Consider the following 20,625-nt stretch of genomic DNA (forward strand, 5'->3'; position numbering starts at 1 on the left):
ACTGTACTGAACTCTTGCTCAACACCCAGCACTATGGAACTCAGAGCGGAGAGTGGAGGGATGGAATAGGACTCAGGTCTCTTGAGTTGCCTGGGTGGGATAGTTGACAAGATAGCCACAAGTCTCTTCTGCTCCAGCCTGTGGCGACCCTGCCACAGCAGGATCTTGTCTGCACTTGCACTCAGCTCCCTCCCCGCACAGACAAAAAAGAGGGCGGCTGGCCTGGGTTCCAGGGATACAGTTTGCACTGTCGGTCCTAGCCCTGCTGGTGCTCACCAACACGGAAAACTTTATCTCATTCATAAATAATTGCCTGCCATGTTCATTACTGCAGAAGAAAAATAGTTACAAATTCCTTTGTTTTGCTTGGGAAGTGATCAGCTTTGGTTGGTAATTGCCTGCCTGATCAAGAACCATTTCCTTCATAGTTAACCAAACATCAACTCAGTCGGGCTCGTTTTAAATATCACCGAAAAGTGAATAGCCCCAATTAGGACAGGAAACACATTTTCCGACATGAAACCAGGACCAGAAACAGATTTGTCTGTGTTTCAAAATGCAGAAACAGGTTTGTCCGTGTTTCAAAATTCTTCTTTAGGGGATGTGAAATGACCCCGTTGGAAAATCCTGTTCTGAGTTCTCTTCAAAAATGGCTGGAACCTGTTACTTACATTGATTTTTAGGGCTTAAAACTTGAAATAAAATGAAAGGAAAGTCATGAACGAAAAATAAAATCCCTCTTTTCACTTTCCTTGAGAGAAGGAGAAAATATTCGCTGGAAGAATTACTTTAGAATAACAATTCTTTAGACAATTATAACTTGCACAGGAAATCGTCAAGAAAAACTAGATTTATGCATGGTTGACTGTGATTTGGAAACATCAGGAACTCAGGAACATATTGCACCCCCATAATTTAGTGTCAAATTTTGATAAACAACATGTAGCACTCCTTGGCATCTGGTTTCCCACGTAAGATCCGCGCACACTTTACCTGTTTTAGGGGTTTCATTACGGAGGCCCCTGGTTCTTCCAGGTAACAGAGGATGACGCAGCGGGTAGCCAAATGCCTGATTCCTGGGTTTTCCCTCATTCCTTGGAAGGTTTAGCGCTCTGCGCAGCAGAAAAAAATGCTCGGGCGTTCATCCAATTAAACCGCACTGATTCGAAATCTGTCTTCTCGGGAAACACTCCACTCCAGGATAAAACAAGCATTTATTTTCTTGTCCCCGTAGGTCGCTTGGTGCTAGTAAAGTCTTCCGGCTTAGGGTCTTAGCCCTTTTCGATTCCCTCTGAGCTGCCCTAGAGAAATAAATCAAGTTAAAATCAAACATTCTGTTCTGCCTCAGGAAAATCATTCGGCCAACTCATTTCTGGGAGTCCCTAGAGATTTATATATATATATTATATATATATATATATATATATATAATATATATATATATATATATATATATATGTATACTGACTCCTTTGGGAAGTGTAGGGCATTTTTTTTTTTTTTTTTTTTTTTGTAGTACGCAGGCCTCTCACTGTTGCGGCCTCTCCCGTTGCGGAGCACAGGCTCCGGACGCGCAGGCTCAGCGGCCATGGCCCACTGGCCCAGCTGCTCCGCGGCACGTGGGATCCTCCCGGACCGAGGCACGAACCCGCATCCACCTGCATCGGCAGGCGGACTCTCAACCACTGCGCCACCAGGGAAACCCAAGTGTAGGGCTTTGATATGTGCGCGTGAGGTCGACCCGAGGAGGGACCATGGCTCCTGAGAGTTTCTGAGCTGTCCAAGGCACCTATCATCGGGTGCCTGTGTGAAATGCTGAGGCTGAATGGGTCCCTTAGTGGACCACCGGGAAACAGAGCCGACTGCGCGGGCTGGGCACCGCGGGCAGAGCTGCTGAGCAGCTGTTGATTGGGTTTGAAAAGGGTTTTCCAGCTCCTGGGGGCGGAGATGAACCGATTCAATTTGTATGGTCAATCTGCTTGTGGTTTGGAGGTATTTTTCCCAAGAAGTGTTTGCCTGCAGCTCAGATCAGAGCACAGCCGGGCAAGCTGCCTAGGGAGGGTGAGGAAAGAGGCCAGGAGCCCGAAACCTTGCTGCCCTGAAGGCTGAGATCACAGACTGTCATTGAGGCTGGGCTTGAGTCAAAGCAGGTTTTCTGCATGGAAGAAGGTGCAGGACCAGTCCAACACAGGAAGTAGAAGTGCAGCTGTGGCCAATGGGGGCCAGAACATCGTGTTCTCTTGTACTCTGGCTCCAGGCCACTCTCCTCTGGACTGTGGAGACAGCTGGTACTGGCATCTATGGAGCGAATGAGCCCAGCCTGAGACAGCTTTCAGACCAGAGGAAAGCCTGGCCTCTTGACACAGAGACCAACAACTTGTTGCCTCCTAGGTAAAAGCCCCTGCCTTACTGGTCAGGCTGTGGGTTTTCTTTGGGCGCCTCAGAGGAAAGGATGCATCTCAGCATCTGCCCTTCCTGTTAACTATCACTAGGCAAGTACATAAAGTTTGGGAGGTCCAGCAAAGTCATAATTGTTGGTTTCATTTTCTTCAACTGGGGGCTATGTAACAAGAATCCTGAAACCTTTACTTCTCAGGGGACCTGAAGTGGAATGTTAATCTTCTTAAAATGAATAAGGGTAAGACTTGGCCTGTCTTTTGAGGGTATGCAATGACACCCAAATGACCCAGTAATAGTCCTTCTCCTGGGCAGGGTCGCTGTGGGAAGGCCTCCAGACCAAGGAGACTTCATGTAGGGCAGATTAGAGAGCAAGGGAGCAAAAGGAAGAGGCTTGCATGCCTTGCTGGAAGGTGAGACTGTGGTCTGTGATGAGGGCACATCTGAGACAAGTATACTGAGTGGTAAGTGTCTAGCACTGAGAGGTGGCAGGAGGGCTCTGAGCTGTGATACTTTCTCCCCAGGCTCTTCCCCAAGGAGCTCCAGATCACTGAGCCAGCTGACTTTTTCAGTTCATCTTACACTCAGTTGACTTTAATCCCTCACCCTCTGGAGGAGGCCTGAGACCCGAAAATGTGTGGCATTGACCACCTCCAGGGAAGAGGGGAAGGAGCAGCAGTGTGTGCCAAAAGACACTTTCTTTTATTCTTTCCTACTTTTTCTCACCAGAGCTTTAGTTGAGACACTGCGTTGTAAACATACACACACACACACACACACACACAGCTCACATACCTGCTTTCAAGCTAGAGAAGGTGACTACAGAAGGCATCTGAGTAAAAAGGATGTTAAGGAAGTTGCTGTGAGGTGTTACGGTTGCTTCTGTACAACACCCTCCTACTTATGGAGGCATTCTGGGGTTATTGATAGGGGAAGAATATAAGGGACAAAGACAGAAAGGGAGAGGAGAAAAGATGAATAAACAGAAGAAGGAGAGCAAAAAAGAGGAAGAGAAAAAGAGTTATAATGATAGAAACTGATTCGCAGAGACAGAAACATACACAAAGAAAAATTCAAGTGGCACGAAAAAGAGACACAGAGAGACACAAGGAAACTGAGACCCATTGAGTCTTCTATCAGTAGATGCCTCCATAACAGTTTGACCTAGGTTGGCTTATTGTTTCAGGAGAAATTGATAAAATGCACTGAGATCTCTTTCAAACCAAGATGCTCAACTCAAGCCAGCTCTGGTGCCTTGGGGAGCCCAGACATTCTATCATGGCAACAGTTTATTAAGACATCATCTAGAGGATAAGTGAATGGAGAATCGGTGTTGGATAAACTCACTATCACCTAAGAAAAACATTCAAAACTGACTTTTAAATTTTTTCAATGGCAAAATGAAATGAGGGAGAATGGAGGGTGGAACATCTGTAAAAAAAAAAGAAATCACTCTTGAAAATACTTCATATCACTCTCTACATATATGTCTTCAGACATTCTTACTTGAAAATACAAACACACACACAAACACATACATATAAAAATGCTTATTATGAAAATTTTTTTCCAGCCTTAAAAGCTTATTAAGACATTAACAGACATTCTAGCTAGTCCTTAGCCAAAGAAAAGAGAAGAGGATGTATGTGTGTGTCAGTGAAAATGACTGTAGAGTTTTAAGCTTGCCAAAATGGAAAGTAATGACTAGGTTTCTTTTTAAGCTAGAGTTTAAAAAATTCATCTCCTTGTAATAAAATAAATCAGACAAGGACCATAATCTGAGAATGGAAATCAATTGTGAAGTGATACCAAGTGCTTTGGTATTTGTTAAAATGCTAGTACACTGAACCTCCTAATCCAACTGTTCTCCAAAGAGTTACTAGCATCATTGCCTTGAAAAAGTTCAATAATCACTTTTCATGAGAAATAGGCACACACACAATTTAAACGACTCTGGATTCATCATAATAAAACACAAAAAAATGTGTATTACAACTTTCTATCAACATTTTTGGTGCTGTCAGGTGAGTCAAGTTTTAGGCTTGGGGGTACAAATTCTGAAGTTTGAGAAGTGGCAATTATTTAACTGGCTTCACTGAGATGATTTAGTTAGTCCCCTAACTGAGCAGTGACCAGAGTGAGTTGCATCCAGGGTGTACATCCTGGTCCTGTGGACCCAGTTTATTAAAGGCTGGCATTTATTTGTCAATAGACGTAACCATTGACTTTGCCCTTCCTTCACGCTCTCTTTCTCCCCCAGTATTAAAACGTGATGGATTCAGAAAGTGAGATCCTTGCTGTTTTCAGTGGTTCCTCTTTTGTATCTTTCCTTATGTATCTGTATTGCTTTATTATTAAGGCCTGCCATTTTACCGCTTGGAAGTATTGATCAGGGTGTCCTAACTCTAGAAATATTTCTTTCATGCAGAAGCAGCTTTTGTCTAGTAATATTAACATAGGAACCCTGGGAAGGAAGATAGTGGGTGAAAGTAGCATAGATTGGCTTTAAGCATAGGCAGGGTAGGTGTTTGCCTACCTTTTGTGTTTTGATGGATTTAGGGAAAATCTTTCAGCCTAATACCAAATATTTCTCACTATCAATCAGTACTTCTGTAGATGTTAGATATTGATTTTTAAAATTGTGTCATATAGTAGATAGTCTGCAATGCTAGAACAGATATTGCAACAAATATCTTTTGCTTTATTTTTACAGAAAACTGGTGTTTAAAAAACTACCAGGCAGGGGCTTCCCTGGTGGCGCATAGGGGACACAGGTTCGTGCCCCCATCTGGGAAGATCCCACATGCCGCGGAGCAGCTGGGCCCGTGAGCCATGGCCGCTGAGCCTGTGCTCCGCAAGGGGAGAGGCCACAACAGTGAGAGGCCCGCATACTGCAAAAATAAATAAATAAATAAATAAATAAATAAATAAATAAATAAATAAATAAACTACCAGGCAAAGCCTTGCCTTGATACACAAGGCAATTTCCTGCTTTTTAGCATTAAACTGAGCCAGGGTTCAAACGCAAGAAAATGCTCACATTGAGACACTACTGCAAGTGATACATTGTAATTAACACTCAAAATTTAAGAAAAAACTCTTAACTTTTCTGTTTCTGAGCTGTGTCTTTTAGCTAGGAACATACAATGGATATAAAATATATATATATATCCTTTGAGTAAGAAAGGATAGTCAAATGCATTAATATCCTCCCCTCTACTTTAATGGCTGCAGAATGAAACAAATACCCATGGAGATGTGTCCAAGATCACACACGGACCTGGCTGTTTTCCAGCTCAAGTGCCCTGTATACTGGCCTTGCTGTGAGCTTCACTCTGCCCCTCTAGGGTAGGGGTGGTGTCTTTCCCAGCCCTGCAGGGTGAGCAGGTTATTGAACCAAACCCTTCAGCAGCATTCAGATTGTATTTAACCCTTTGTCATACTATCTGAGATCATCAGATGCTTAAAGTTGTACCTGATTCCTAAAGATCTCCTTTCCATGGACCAGCTGGATGTCAATCCCAGCTGCGTTTAACTGGACATGCAATGCCTACTCTGGCAAATACCATATCACTATAGAGTAGGGCCACATCTGGGCTTATTATTTATTTTTATTTCATTCATCTTCTCTGCCCAAAGTTAGTTAAGAAAAAAATTGTCCTCATATTTCTGTGGGCAAAGCTCCTAGATCCAACATTTTTTAAAAACCCACCAGCCATAAGTTATAAATTGAGTAGAAAAAAATGGGAAAAATAGTTGCATGCCTTTAATATAAAATTCAGTGAGAATGAGGAGCATAATGAACCCCCAAACAATGTTATAATCATTATCATAGGAAGACCTTCATCATTTGATAGCAGACATCTGATGAACACATGACATGATTAAATTCAAAGCAATAAATTTTCCTTCAGCTAACTTTTTTGCAAGAATAAGCATTTAACTTCCCAATCGTCACCATGAGAACGCAATGAACACAGATAAGAATTTGTCTCCCTATTCTTTCTTCCTCCACTCTACCTAAGAACATGGATTACAAAGTTTGGCATGCATAACTGAATTGCTAGATGCATTAAAGTACTGAAATCTTGAAAGATTATATTGAAGTAAGCTTATTAGAAGTTGAAGGATTCAGTGTGGGAATTACTTTTAATATTAATTAGACCAGTTTTCTTAATTTTCTGGAGTGAGAACACAGCTATATGTTAGAGGTCTGTAATTAATATATTTTATCTACTACTATAAGAAGAACGTACACTTACACTGCATTGGTAAAATAGCAAAAATGTCTTTCCAAGGATCAAGTTGATAAAATCAGATCAGAATATGTATTCTAACAGATGTATTTCCCATAGATTTTTGAAACTCAAATCCAATATTTTTGTTTAATTCATTAGCTTAATTTATTAAAATGGTTCTCAAATTTAAGGAAGGTGATTACTTTAAAGACTTCTGAACTTTTGAATCTGCTTTAGGATTTAAACAAAAGTTGAGTGTGCCAGTGTTAGCATAAACTTCTGTTTCTAGTGTCTGGCCACAAAGGATTTATAATTGTATAGTTAACTTAAAGATTAACACATTCTTGAAATTAACCTCCATCATCTCTTTAATGTTGAAAACAGCTGTGCTTACTATGTTCCAGGCATTATGCTAAGTGGTTTGTGTATATTATTTCACTAACCCTCAGATATATACACTTACAGAAACATACCCTGTGATGAAGGTATTAAAAGTAAAAACAAAAGTTTAGAAGAAAGAGACTGAATGTTTAAAAAAAAAGAAGACTTGTGTAAGGTCTCTCAGAAAATAGCAAAGTCAGAATTTGAATCAGGTCAGTCTGAATCCAAAGTCTGTCCTCCTATGTGCTATACTGCTTGAGCCTTATTCATTTTTGTCAGTTATCATAGTCCTAGTAATTTGCATAGAAAGTCAAATTTTCTTCCAGGTTTTATGAGTCTGGGATAGTGTGTAGCATGCAATTTCCCAATTCACAGAACCAGTAGTATTGAAGAAGGAGGAGGAAGAAAGAATAACTAGAAAAAAAAGTTGATTTTCCAAATTTTTATCAAGATGATGTATTTGTCAGGATTCTTTTGCTTGCAAGTGATGAAAATCCAGCTGAAACTCATTTAAGCAAAGATTATTTATTTATGTAAGCAACTTAGCTAGTTCAGGCAAAGTGGAATTCGGGTACTCAAATTATGTTGTGAGGAAACTGCCTCTCTGCATTTCTTGACGTTGGTAAGCTTTTTCCCAAGAAATGGCAAAAATGATCATAAGTAAATTATTTCAGATTCACATTCTACAAGCTTGGAAGTATGCCAAAATATCTTAACCATGGGGAATGAGGATCAAGGGAGAGTAAGAAGAATAACAATTCGAGGAAATGATCTCTATCGTGAAGTTGCTTGTACTTTTGCCAAAGTGTGGCACTAGGTATCAACCAGTCTCAAAACATTTTATTTATACTTAATATAGGTATATATTTGAAATATTTATATATTTCATTTAATGTGTTTCATTCCTTCTTTTGTAAATTATAAGTGACAGTTGGAATCCCTTCATATGAGTTTGACATCATCCCTTTGATTAGTAAGTACTGCGGAACACAGGGGATTTTTTTTCCTCCAGTCAGATTTAGTTTCTTTTACACATACGTTTTTCTTCAAGTAACCCATATTTCCTATATAGAAAACTAGAGAGGCCATGAATCTTTGCCCTTGACCTGCCATAAATATCTGAGAAACGTAATGCTTTCAGATACATTAGCTTAACTCTGAACGTCTACCTTGTTGCACATACAGTTCATTAGAAGCAAAATTTTCAGGGCCAACCTTGTTTTGTGCATGTGTTAATTCACATACCTATTTATAGTGGTTAATAAAATATTAGAATTTTTATTAGAGAATTAAAAATTGCTTTCTATCTGATTAAAGCAAGTTCAGATTTCATATTCAATAAGAGCTTTTATAAACCATATATCCCTTAAAGCACATCTATATCCTCTGTATCTCCATAGATTTTGAATATATTTAATTTGCATTAACCACAAATTTATTTTTCTTTCAAGAGATAAATTCCCTTCATATTTCTAGTTATAACATTTTTTGATAATTCAAAATCAACATTTTACTGTAAGGATTTTCCGATTGTCAACAAAAAACTTTATTTTCTTTCTAATGTGGACATCTGTGCATCCCAGAGCCTCTCTCTCTCTGCATGTTGCATGTGGACTGAAGAATATCTTATAAAGGTTTATGGGTGTTTCTGGCTGAAATAAAGAGAATGTTCAAAAGAGTCTTTTAGCTGTGGAAAATGAACTTCTATCATAAATGTACATCCCTCATGCCCCCAGTACCTGACAGCCCAGTGCTTTGGCAGCTGAACAGATCACAAAGCTCGTTCTGAGGCTTGCAATAACTTTACTCTCAGATAAAAGTTAACAGGAATTAACTACAGCTTAGTTCAGTACACATGAGAGAGCTGAGCTCTCTGAAAAGGTGAAAATGTCAATAATTCAGATGCAGTTTGCAAGAGAGCCCAGGGGTGCCTGATTTCTTATTGCTGATGAAAAGCGCATGACCCAATCCTAAGCACACAGGCAGGCACCTCACATATGCATGCATAAACATGCTCCTTGGAAGTGGTAGGCAAGTCTCTTCTTGACACAAAGAAGGTGTCTTTATCCATTTTAAGGAAAAGTAAAACTTAGCCCATCAATTATTTGAGCACAACATTGTGAGGTGTCACATCCTTGGGAGCACAATTCTGATTGGTGCTCTGCTGATGGCCCTGGAGTTCTTGGGCTGTATTTGCTGATTAAGTCATGTGAGTAAGAAGAGGCTGTGTGGGGGAATATTGGGCTCCAGTAGAGGCAGGGATTGAAGGTCCAGGTTTGCTCTTGATCATTGAAAGTTGTTATCTGGGAGCCTCCTGCCTGCACTGGCTCTTACTTCCCCACCTGGATAGGGAGGTCAGAGTAGTACAGGGTCCACTTAGTCTTAGACCCAGACCGTAGAACAGACAGGCCCAGAAAGTTTGTGCTGCTCTGTTTTCCCAGTGTACTCACTTAAGAGCAAAAGACCCCTATACACCTCTCTGGATTTGGTTAAATAATATTTTCACTTTTGTTGGAAAAGTGGCCCTCTCACCGTGGGCAATTACTTCGCATGTCTTTTAGTTTCACAATTTAATGCAAAACAGTAAATTTGTGTATCCCTCCTCCCCACTAGACTATCCTGAGCCCCTTTCCAGTCAACCTCCAACCCCTTTCTATCCTCCCACTCCCACCGCCCCCTCCCCGTCAGTCTCTGAAGTGTCACGGTGTTTTTTTATGCTTCCAACAGTTTCCAAAACAAACAGTGGAGGCTATGACCAGCCGGGTATTCACTCAGTCCGATGCAACAGTATCTCCCAATCCGAGCGACCTGAGCCGCCATTAGGGGCAGGTCCGCTCCCTAAACGGGCCACGCTTGCCAGTCTCTGAGCTCTGCCAGGTCCGGGAATCTGGCACTTGAGGACTGATGTTCCGCACATGTCCACCGGGAGGGAGAAGAGCGAAAAGGGAAAGTGGACTAGACTCCAGAGGACTCTGGCTCCAGTTTAATCTCCTTTCATTCTGTCTATTCAAAGAAAATCTATACGTATATATAAAATTTATACACACACATTTTTCCCCCTGAATATAGATTCAGAAATTGTTTTCTGAGTTTTCAGGTTTTTCTGATTTTCCCGCTTTCCCTCCTTTGCCTGTCCTCTGCGCCCTCCCACCCTCTCCCTCCCTAACCCAGCTCAGGTTGAAACTTTGCAGAGTACGTTCTCTTCACCCTCTCCAGGGATGGCTCTGAGCTCTCGGGCGCACGCCTTCTCGGTGGAAGCCTTGGTGGGCAGACCCAGCAAAAGAAAACTGCGAGACACAAGAGAGGAGGCGCAACTTGAGCTGTTTGAGAAAGAGAGTGGAGAGGCGGAGGAGGAGAGAAGGAGCAGCGCCGCAGGAAGGAAGAGCGAGCAGCCTGGTGAGTACCCCTACCGCGGCCCAAACCCCAGCGCCGGCTACCATGGCTTGCTGGATCGGAAGGTCTCAGACTAGCGCCGCGTCGCTGCAGGAGGGCGATTAGCCCTATCAAAGGATGTCTTGGCCCAGCGATGGCCGCGTACGGGGCGGCGGGGATACCTCAGCCATCTGGCTGTAGGGGGAAGTTTCAGAGCCTCCACGTTAAGCCCATAGTGTTGTGGTTCATTTGCGGTGAAGGGGAGGGTCCCCACAGATTTATGAAGCGAGACTCTCCAAACTCCCGGAAGCCCTGAGAGCCAGAGGGTGAATGTTTCTCGGGGTAGAAAACAGGGCATGGACCCAGATCCCGAGGGGATTCAGCATCAGGGACGAAAAGTCTCCGAGAGAGATGAGGATGGGCAAATTTGAAGAAGGGTCATGCATTTCACAGGGCGCTACCTGGGCCCCTTTCTCTCCATCAGGGGGCCAGAGTGGGTGTTGTGGGGAATTTGGAGATCCGACGCCAAGGTTCCCGGGGAAGAGACAAGGCCGGTCTGTTCTGAGACAGGCGTCAGCGAGAAGGGGGCGCGGGAACTGCGAAGCTCTCTCAAACTCTCAGCGTCTCTGTGTCCAGCAGAAAAACGACCCAAGGCAGAGCCCTTAGCAGCTACTTTCTCAGGCTGTAGAGGCGGCAGCGGCGGCTGCAACAGCTTCGGAAGTCTGGAAGAAAAAGATTCTATCCAAGTGGAGCTTCAAGGATCCGAGCTGTGGAAGAGATTTCATGACATTGGAACTGAGATGATCATTACCAAGGCGGGCAGGTTCGGCTTTACCCAAGCTGTTCAAGGGCCGCACACAGTAGGCACTTAATGTTCTGATCTCATAAGATGGGTGCCTCCAGTTTTATGCTTTGGTACCCTTCTCCCCATAATCCCACCGCAGACCTGTATTGGAAGCCAGTGCCTCTCAATCGACCAGACTAGGCCTTGCCTGGCCCATGTTAGTGGCTAGGCCTTTCTTTCCTGTACACCCTGATTCCGAGAACTCATTCTTGCAGCTCCTGCCTGTGTAGTATATGACAAAAATTTGATCTCCCAAGGCAGGTGCCAGATGCCACCCCCACATCTTAAGCTATGGCCAGGCCTTTCTGTTAAAGCCTCACAGTTATCAGTGGACAATATCCCATCTAGCAGGCTCTCAGCCCACTGTCCTGAGCCCAGGTCAATTTGAGGTGGGGTTTTCCCTCTTCCACCTTTTCCTGTGCGGCATTTTCTTCACATCAGCTGGGTAATTTTTTTGTATGTGAATCTTCCTAATTTCAGTCTTTCCCAAATCTGCCTCACAGAAAGTACCGCTGAAAACTCAGGGGAGAGGCACAGCTGTTTCTTTCCTACTTTTTCTTCTATAGCTTTTTATTATGGTGGTGATAGGAAGTGGGGTGGACAAAGCCTTGTGGTAAGGATATTCTGATCCACTCAAAAATCCTGAGTTTGTTCAATCAAACATGTAACCAACAATCTTTCCTCACGTAGCAAATCTCATTCACTGAACCTGTCTAGAATAAGAAGAGTATAGTTTATTCCTTTACTTTTCATTTGTCCCCAACCACCCCTGGTTCCAAATGTTTCTAATAGCGCCCAGGTCAGTCGCTATTTTCTCTCCCACAGGAGGATGTTCCCCTCTGTTCGGGTCAAGATAAAAGGACTGGACCCAGGGAAACAGTACTATGTGGCCATCGATGTGGTGCCGGTGGATTCCAAACGCTATAGGTAACCAGGCCCAAAGGAGGGTACCACAGGCTGGGAATGGGGATTCATATCTATGGAACCTGAGAGTGCTGTTTTGAAAACTCTATCATGGTAGGGGTAATTGCTCTCCTGTGGGCTTTGAGAGTTGAATTTTCTGCCTCAAACTGGAGTTCAGACTGAGAGAAAAGCAGGCTTGTTTTTCTTTCCTCTCACTCCTGGATCACAGGTTCCAGCTTGTGCTTCAGTGCATCCCAAACCTCTTGCCTACCCACTGCTCTAGCCTTGGCTCTGCAAACTGCAGAGGGTTTTGGCTCAGGCATCTGGGAGGGAAGCTGTTTAAAGGAAGTTGGGGAGAAATACCTGGGCTTCTGGGGCCCTACCGGGCTCTGGGATGTGCTAATTTAGCAGCAGGGTCCTTGAGCGATGCCCTGATTTGCCATCCAAAGCTAGTCTAGCAGTTATCTTGCCTGAGTCTATTTTTCTTCCTTCCTTAGCCTCTCCCCTGAAGTGGAGGCCAGGTCCCAGAGAATAAAAGTAACCTTTCTCTTGATGTAAGCTCTCTACTTAAAGCAGGCTAAAAGTGGCCAAACTGATCTAAAGCCAAGAGGCCCTTCTTTGCTGGCAGCCCAGAAGCTCGGGTCGGCCAGCGCTTTAGCTCAGGGGTATGGGGGTTGGGCGGCATCCGCCCGCACCCGGCCTGTGAGCGTTAGACCGAAGTGGGTGTCTAGCCTTTCTAGGAAACAGCCGGCAACGCACCCAATGCTGGGAGTGAGGGGCAAAAAGAAGGCTGGGCTTAAGAGCCTGCTGCGGCCGTAGCCCAGAAATAGCAGAACAAGCTGCTTATCACGTTTCAGCTGGCTTGGGAATTCGGCGCATAATTTAGCGGTTGAGATTGAAGACAATGCGAAAATCAGCCCCGAGGCCGCAGCGGGCAGAGTTCCTTGAGGGTATTCTCATGTAAAGCATTGTGGACAAAGGGGCTTCCAAGACTACTGGTCTGGTGGCGGTGGGCTGCACAGACACTTTCCCTCACACTTCTGCTTCTTCCCTTACGCTTGTAGGACAGGAGGATTTTTCGGGTGTCTCTGCTCAGTAAAATGGGTTAGATGAATTTTTGTTGCGGTTTCTGTGAGGAAATGCAAACCAGACTCTGAAATCCCATGACATTATACTTGCCCTGGCACTTCACTACATTTTAATGACGTATGCTTATTTACAGTTTGCTTTCTATCCCTGGACGATCTTTAGAAATGAAGTTGTATCTTTTACTAGTTGCCTTTGAGATTAGCAGGCAAACCTTGGCCGAAGCCTTTAGGACGGGATCGCGGTAGTCCCTGCTCCTGGCTTTGGCCCGCTGCACCTAAAGCCACACTCCGCGCATTTTCAGGTACGTGTATCACAGCTCGCAGTGGATGGTAGCCGGGAATACAGACCACTCATGCATCACTCCCAGGTTCTATGTTCACCCGGACTCGCCTTGTTCGGGAGAGACATGGATGCGTCAGATCATCAGCTTCGATCGCGTGAAACTCACCAACAACGAGATGGACGACAAAGGCCATGTAAGTGTGTGCGATCCTTTGTCCTGAGGAGAGGAGGGGGATGCCAAGGGGTCAGCCGGAAGGTCACCCTGGAGAAGCCAAGGAGATGTCTCCCAGATGTGCTAGTTGTAGTCTTTAGGAACTGTCCAAGTTCTAGGCCTGTGGCCAAAGTAGCTCTTGTGACTTTTATTTGGCATCTGAGAGTGCTGGGCGTTGGGGATGGTGAGTGAAAGGAGTTTGAGGACCAAAGGAGACTTGTTTAAGCCAGGATGCCTGGTCTGGGACAGTGAAAGGGAATGCTTCCCTGAGCTCTCTGGCACTTCAGCCTCCCTGGCAATCACTGTGGGCTCTGATTGCCTTCCCATGATGGGCACCTTCTGTGTGACATGGTATGGTGAAAATCTTCTCCACACCCCGCCCCGATGGAAGGCCTTTTCAAGTCATCTAGATCTTGAACCTTCTTCCCAGATCTTGAACCTCTGCCCTGCTTGGCCTGGCCCTGTGCCAGCCACAAAAGGAAGAAGGATGCTCCTGGGCTTAGGAGGTGGGGGATGTCAAATGCTTTCCCATCAGTTACCTAAGCCCAGAGAACTTATGGCAGGCAGTTAGATCCCAATAACACTTGGGAACATCACATGGTCACCCACATCTGGAAGCAGGAAAGGACCCCAACTGGAAATGGAATCACTGCTTTCTGGTGTGCTGTGGTGCCCCGTTCCTGAAACCCCTTATGCCTGAAGGCCTCTGTCCAGGGCCAAATGGCAAAGAAAAGTCCTTGTGTGTGGCTAGCCTAGGCTTTCTGGTTTAGCTTCACTTTTGTGTGGGAAGGTTGGGGGTGCTGATGAGAGGGGGACAGTGTGGGGGAGGGGAAGCCAATTACTAGGCAGCATTTGACCACTGATTTCTCCTCCAGATCATTCTGCAGTCCATGCACAAGTACAAGCCCCGTGTGCATGTGATGAAGCAGGACAGCAGGGTCGACATGTCCCGGATTCAGTCCCTGCCTGCTGAAGGGGTTAAAACATTCTCCTTTAAAGAAACTGAGTTCACCACGGTGACAGCTTACCAAAACCAGCAGGTAAAGCCAACTAAGTCCCAGGCAAGCAGGGATGGCTCCAGAGAAACTTTAGGGAAAGAGTGAAGCTGTACTATATGGATTGAATTTTCCACAATTAAAAAGAAATTCATAGCATTATTGCATTGTCATCAAGGCAAGATTGATTATGAATTGTGTGGATCTTGTGTTAGAAAGGATAGAAAGGAGAGTAGAACAAAGAGTGTCAGGAGAGAAAGGAGATAAAACATTTCAAATTTGACTTAGCAATATGCTTACATTTATTTAACATGCCATATTACATGTTGAAAACTTGTGTGGTTGTTGTAACCATTAAAAGAAACAGTGACAGTGTTTTACTGAGGGTACTGACTTTATCTTTCTTTATGCTTTGAATCCATAGATTACCAAACTGAAAATAGACAGGAATCCTTTTGCTAAAGGATTTAGAGATCCCGGAAGAAACAGGTAAATGATATAACAGTCACATCTAATATTTATATAACCCTTTTCACAGGTATAACAGCTAAGGAAACTGTGGTTCAGAGACTGAGTCCCTAAATTTTGTAACTAATAAATAGGTAGTAAGAAAGAAACCTGCATGTTTTGTCTTCAAAATCTTGCCTCCTCCCACTCCCTCCCCAACCCACTTTTAAGATATTGCTTATTCTAAATTCTTAGGTTTTTATTCATGGAATAATCACGGGGAATTTTATTCAGAAGTCTATCTATAAAAGAAAAACATTTCAGATATTCACCCCTAAAAACTATAACAAAATAACTCAAAAGCTTACACAAATTATTATTTTCAGGAATTGCATTCTGGACTTGCTAAAGTTTGAATCTCTTTTTCAGAGGTGTATTGGATGGGGTTTTAGAGGCCTACCCATGGAGGCCTTCTCTCACTTTGGATTTTAAAACTTTTGGTGCAGACACACCAAGTAAGAAAAGTTTTATTAATTTTTATTTGTAAATGTTAATGAAATAACAACAGCCAGAACCTCCGTACAAATATTACACAAGTGGATAAGTATATGCCAGAAAATGTGTGTTTAAAATCAGGTGGGTGTATATTTATCCTGATGAGGAGGTAAGAAGCAAAAAGGGAGGGTAACTGGCAAGAAGGAAAAGAGCATAAACGTGGTAATGGTGGATTTACTGCCTTGTGTCTTCTTGAGTTATCATACATCCTGAGAGCTATAGAAATCACTTGGATTCTTCAGCATCTCGCTATCTCATATTCCTTAGGATCTGCCTGTGGTGCACTAGTGGTCTTATTTGCAAACATGTTAGATATTGAAATAAATATTTTATGAGAAACTTTCAGCACATGATAAAAATGACTCCCATTCAATTTCATCATCACTTGACTCTAATTTTCCTTTTGTTGTGACTAGGGAAAATAAATGTTGAAAACAATACTAAGCCATGGCAATTAGTTTAATTGCCGTAAGCATTTAAAATATTTGCAAGGTATTTGTTCTCAAGTAGTACATTACATGACTAAATAATAATTTGACAATGCAGGCTTTCTGGTGGAAGAATGCATACCTTCATTAACTCTGATATTTAAGGATAAATAGAAGATCTTTATTCGTGAGCAATATGGAATCATTTTACCCATTTGTCTTTACTCCATTAAAGTTGTTTGTCTTTAAACATTAATTGAAGGTTACCATCACATTATAGTTAGCTTGAATTTTACATGATACCATAACAGCTAATTGAAATGTAAAGAGATCAAGTCTAATCATTTAGTGAAATATTTCACTCAATTGACTGTATTAATTTGGTTTAGAGAGTTGCATAGAAAAATTTGAACACTTATTTGATAGTGTCACTTTAATAGAATCTAGGCAGCATGCTTTTAAAATATCCAAGTCAACACATGGTGCACTAATTTAAAAATAATGTTAACCATGATCATTAATTGATAATTTAAAATACACAGTTTTCTTAATTATTTAAAATGTCCAGAATGCTCTCAAATTGCAAAGAAAAGGGGTACCAGTTTTTTTAAATAACTTTTGGATGTTTAATTATAGAATATATTTGCCATGCTGTTGATAAAGGATTAGCCTATGTCTGTATATAAAAATAGTTAAGAAAAACAGTAGCACCTAAAAAAAAACCCACAAAATTTGATCAAGTTCAGTCAATAACCAATTTTTTTTTAAATTTAAATACTTACAAATATAAGGTGTAAAGTCTAGATTTTCCTGGACCTTAGATCTATCCCTAATTTTAGTAGATGCTATGCAACCATAAAAGATCACCTGGCAACATTGATATGAACACTTTCATTTTTATCTTGGTATTTTTAACCTGCAAAACTGTCTTTTACTCTTGATATAGTATACTATGGAACTTTCCCCGTCTATGATTTTCATATAAGAAAAAAACTAATATATTTAAATGTTATTTTAATTTATAAGATTACTTTCATATGCACTGATATTTTAATCAGACTGAAGTTTTCTATAAAATCTCAAAAAAACTGTTCAATTTAATCAAGTGCTTATTTTAGTAATTTTTTATGGTTAAAAACAGCTTTTACTTGTAAGATATAATTGGCTCTGGATCATATTTAATTTGGCTTCTTTTTTAATTCACTGAATAAATGTGTTCAAGTGCCTAGTATAGTTCTAAAGCATAGTGAATGCTCAATGCATGATACATAATAATAATGCCAAAAGTAATAGTGGTAGTAGTAGAGATACCATATTCAACTTTGGTCAGAGGAATGTTCTTTTCCAAAGGACTTAAAATGACTGTGAACTTGCAAGGAAAGCTAATCTAAGAATGATGCAGGGATAGTTATGGACATGATTACTGATTCAGTAGGAACATTCAGTTCATTGCTCATTGACTGAATTGTCATTCACAGGTGGAAGCAATGGCTCATCTCCAGCGACCTCTAGTGGAGGGGCTCCCTCTCCTTTGAACTCTTTGCTTTCTCCACCTTGCTCCCCTCCAACATTTCACATACCTACAAGCTCCCTTGGAATGCCCTGTCCAGAGGTGTACCTACACAATATCAACCTGCCCCTTTGCTACAAGATTTGCCCAACTAATTTTTGGCGACAGCAGCCTCTTGTCTTGCCTGCTCCTGAAAGGCTAGCAAGCAGCAACAGTTCTCAGTCTTTAGCCCCACTCATGATGGAAGTTCCCATTTTATCTTCCTTGGGGGCCACCAATTCAAAATACGGTTCATCTGAAGACTGCAATGGACAGTGTCAACAAGCATCTAATTCTTCCAGTCAAATGTTGTATGGATTACAGTCACCTGGAAATATTTTATCACCCAACCCCATTGCCCAGGAAGCAATTGGTTGCTCATTCCATCCTTCCTATGGCTTTTATAGGTACAACTTCTCCATGCCATCTAGACTGGTAAATGCTACCAACCATCTCAAAGTGAATGAAAACAGTCAAGTTTCTTTAATAGAAGGCAAATGCAATCATGCTCGTTGGTATCCAAAAATTAACCATTGTCTTTAATGGAATAGTCAAGTTCCTAAAACAATTACATGTAAGCATATATTTTCTTTATTTGTAGCCAAAAAAGGTCAAGAGCTAATGGGCTTAAAAAGCTCCATTATCAGAGGGTATTCCTCCATTCTGCATTTAAAGTGCCTTATGATATGTTCTTAAGAAGGCTGATTACAGTAGCCTTAGGCCTCAAAATAAGATACTCAGTAAACATTGTTTGATGAGGTAGGCTACCAGTGAAAAGTAACTTCAGGTGATGAAATCTCTAATTATAGTGAAGCCTGTTTACCACATCAACTGCCTCTTGCATAGTGACAATGACCAAAGGAAGGTGGATTTAATTCCTGTGAAGGTAGTGAAACAATTACAGTTTTTATCTATGAATATTGGCTTCATTGTAATTATCTATCTAGTAACTGTAGAAAAATTTCATTGTTCATTTGCATTATACTTTTATACTCTGCTGTTGAAGGAACTACTAATCTCAATTTTAAGGTACAAATAAAGACATAAACATTCTAATATTAATATTTGCAGCCTAAGGACCATTTAATCCTGAAGGAACACAAAGATTAAATGAAAAGCAAAGCATTCTAAATAAATTTGATTTTTTATTCTCTTTTATTTTTTGGGTAATTCTCAGGTGATGCTTGTTTACTTAGTCCTTAACAAACCCGGTATTTTTTGTTTGTTTGTTTGTGATACGCGGGCCTCTCACTTTTGTGGCCTCTCCCGTTGCAGAGCACAGGCTCTGGATGCGCAGGCTCAGTGGCCATGGCTCACGGGCCCAGCCACTCTGCGGCATGTGGGATCCTCCCGGACCGGGGCACGAACCCGTGTACCCTGCATCAGCAGGCAGACTCTCAACCACTGCGCCACCAGGGAAGCCCCAAACCCGGTATTTTGTATACACAGTTTACAAAAACAAATTGTTGTAGCTCTCCAAAAAGACTGAGAAGTTATGATTTGAAGGGAGAGAATATATTTGAATCCATAAATATGAAAACATCATTACAATGGTACAATTTAATTTCAGTCCTCTGCGTCAATCATGGTAAATTGGACAAAAGTAGCGTAACATAAATGAGACTTTATTTTAGGCTATGAAGTTGAAAAGTTTCCTTTCACCTGGTCCTAAATTTTCTGAAAAGACTTAAGTATAACCTACATATAACCTCTATATCCTTAAGATGAATTGAATTTTAATTTTTCATGCTACTAGCTCTACAATTTATTAAGCCAGGGCCCTTCATATCACAATGGTATGACTTAAACTAAAGACATTGATAAACTGCTTTTTAAAAGTTTTCCAACACATATTAGGGAGAGCATGTCATTATTATTTATTTTGCTCAAAATGTTTTTTCCTCTCAAATGTACCTTATATATATACCTTCTTATATATGTATTAAAGTGATATGCCCCTTCACTTCTGGGCTTAGGGATAGAACAGCACATAGTTACATTCAAACTGAGTATTCTAGTCAAGATGAAATATTATTTATGTCCCAGACTAATTAGGTACCTGCTATAAAAATCTTTAAGGCAGAAAACCTGTACTACCTAAGTTTATCAAATCAAGGATTAAAGTAGAAAGTACACTTTATTTCTGTCTACTCCAAAACAGGAAAGCTGTAGGCTAACTTTTACCACTAAAATAAATTATGATTTTTTAAAGCAGAAACTCCCACATCAGATTGTAGTAAAACTTATTCTGATGGCAGATACTTAGCAACTAACAACATAAATCATTTGATTGCAAAATCCAGAAAATTTCTGGGTTACTTTTTAATGATTATTTAAGAGACGGCATAAATTTTGTAGCTGCTCAAGTACATATATCCCATACTTTATATTTCAGATAATTTTTCTATATGTAACCCATATATAATTGATAATACAGAACTATATGTGTAAAGATGATTTATATTAAGGAGGAGAAATTTAAAGGCTAGAAACTAGACATCTATTTTAAGCCGTTTCTAAATGTTGTTCATAAATTGTCATTTCATAATTTTAATTGAAAAAGAAGTAACCAAGGGAAATTCTTTATAGAAAATTAGACTTGGAAGAGACCTTAAGAAGTTCAGTAAGCAGTCCCCTATTTTTTGAGCAAGTTACTCATCTGCAGGAAACAGACAAGTAACTTGCTAACAGCTCTAATTCATGCACAAATTGTATTTAGTGCCCTTACTATTTTATAATAAATAATTACTACCCAATAGGATGGTGCAAAACTTGAGTAACTTGGTAAACTGAGGCTATGATTATGGAATAAAAAACAAAATGCTATGGAATTATATTAATTTCAACTGTGTCAACTAAATATAAGGTTTGCTTTAAAAAACCTACAGAGATCTAAAGCCACTCTAGTTAGATAAGGTATGAAATAGTTAGCAA

The 20,625-nt window shown here is 41.3% G+C and overlaps 1 protein-coding gene across 1 annotated transcript; it reads left to right on the forward strand.

Moving 5' to 3' along the window:
* Positions 1-10,234: 10,234 nt before the first annotated feature.
* On the forward strand, positions 10,235-18,234 carry TBX22 (T-box transcription factor 22). Its single transcript, XM_032620523.1, has 8 exons — positions 10,235-10,412; positions 11,028-11,211; positions 12,058-12,159; positions 13,526-13,700; positions 14,593-14,757; positions 15,137-15,201; positions 15,589-15,674; positions 17,621-18,234. Exons 1-8 carry the CDS (start codon positions 10,235-10,237, stop codon positions 18,232-18,234), a joined length of 1,569 nt encoding a protein of 522 aa, XP_032476414.1.
* The last annotated feature ends 2,391 nt before the right edge of the window (positions 18,235-20,625 follow it).

The sequence above is a fragment of the Phocoena sinus genome, chromosome X (assembly GCF_008692025.1).
Source record: "Phocoena sinus isolate mPhoSin1 chromosome X, mPhoSin1.pri, whole genome shotgun sequence".
NCBI classification, from domain to species: Eukaryota; Metazoa; Chordata; class Mammalia; order Artiodactyla; family Phocoenidae; genus Phocoena; species Phocoena sinus.

Coding starts and splice junctions, on each gene's coding strand:
- TBX22 (XM_032620523.1), top strand. CDS start 10,235: ATGGCTCTGAGCTCTCGGGCGCACGCCTTCTCGGTGGAAGCCTTGGTG. Junction 11,212..12,057: donor ATCATTACCAAGGCGGGCAG/GTTCGGCTTTAC, acceptor TCTCTCCCACAG/GAGGATGTTCCCCTCTGTTC. Junction 13,701..14,592: donor AGATGGACGACAAAGGCCAT/GTAAGTGTGTGC, acceptor TTTCTCCTCCAG/ATCATTCTGCAGTCCATGCA.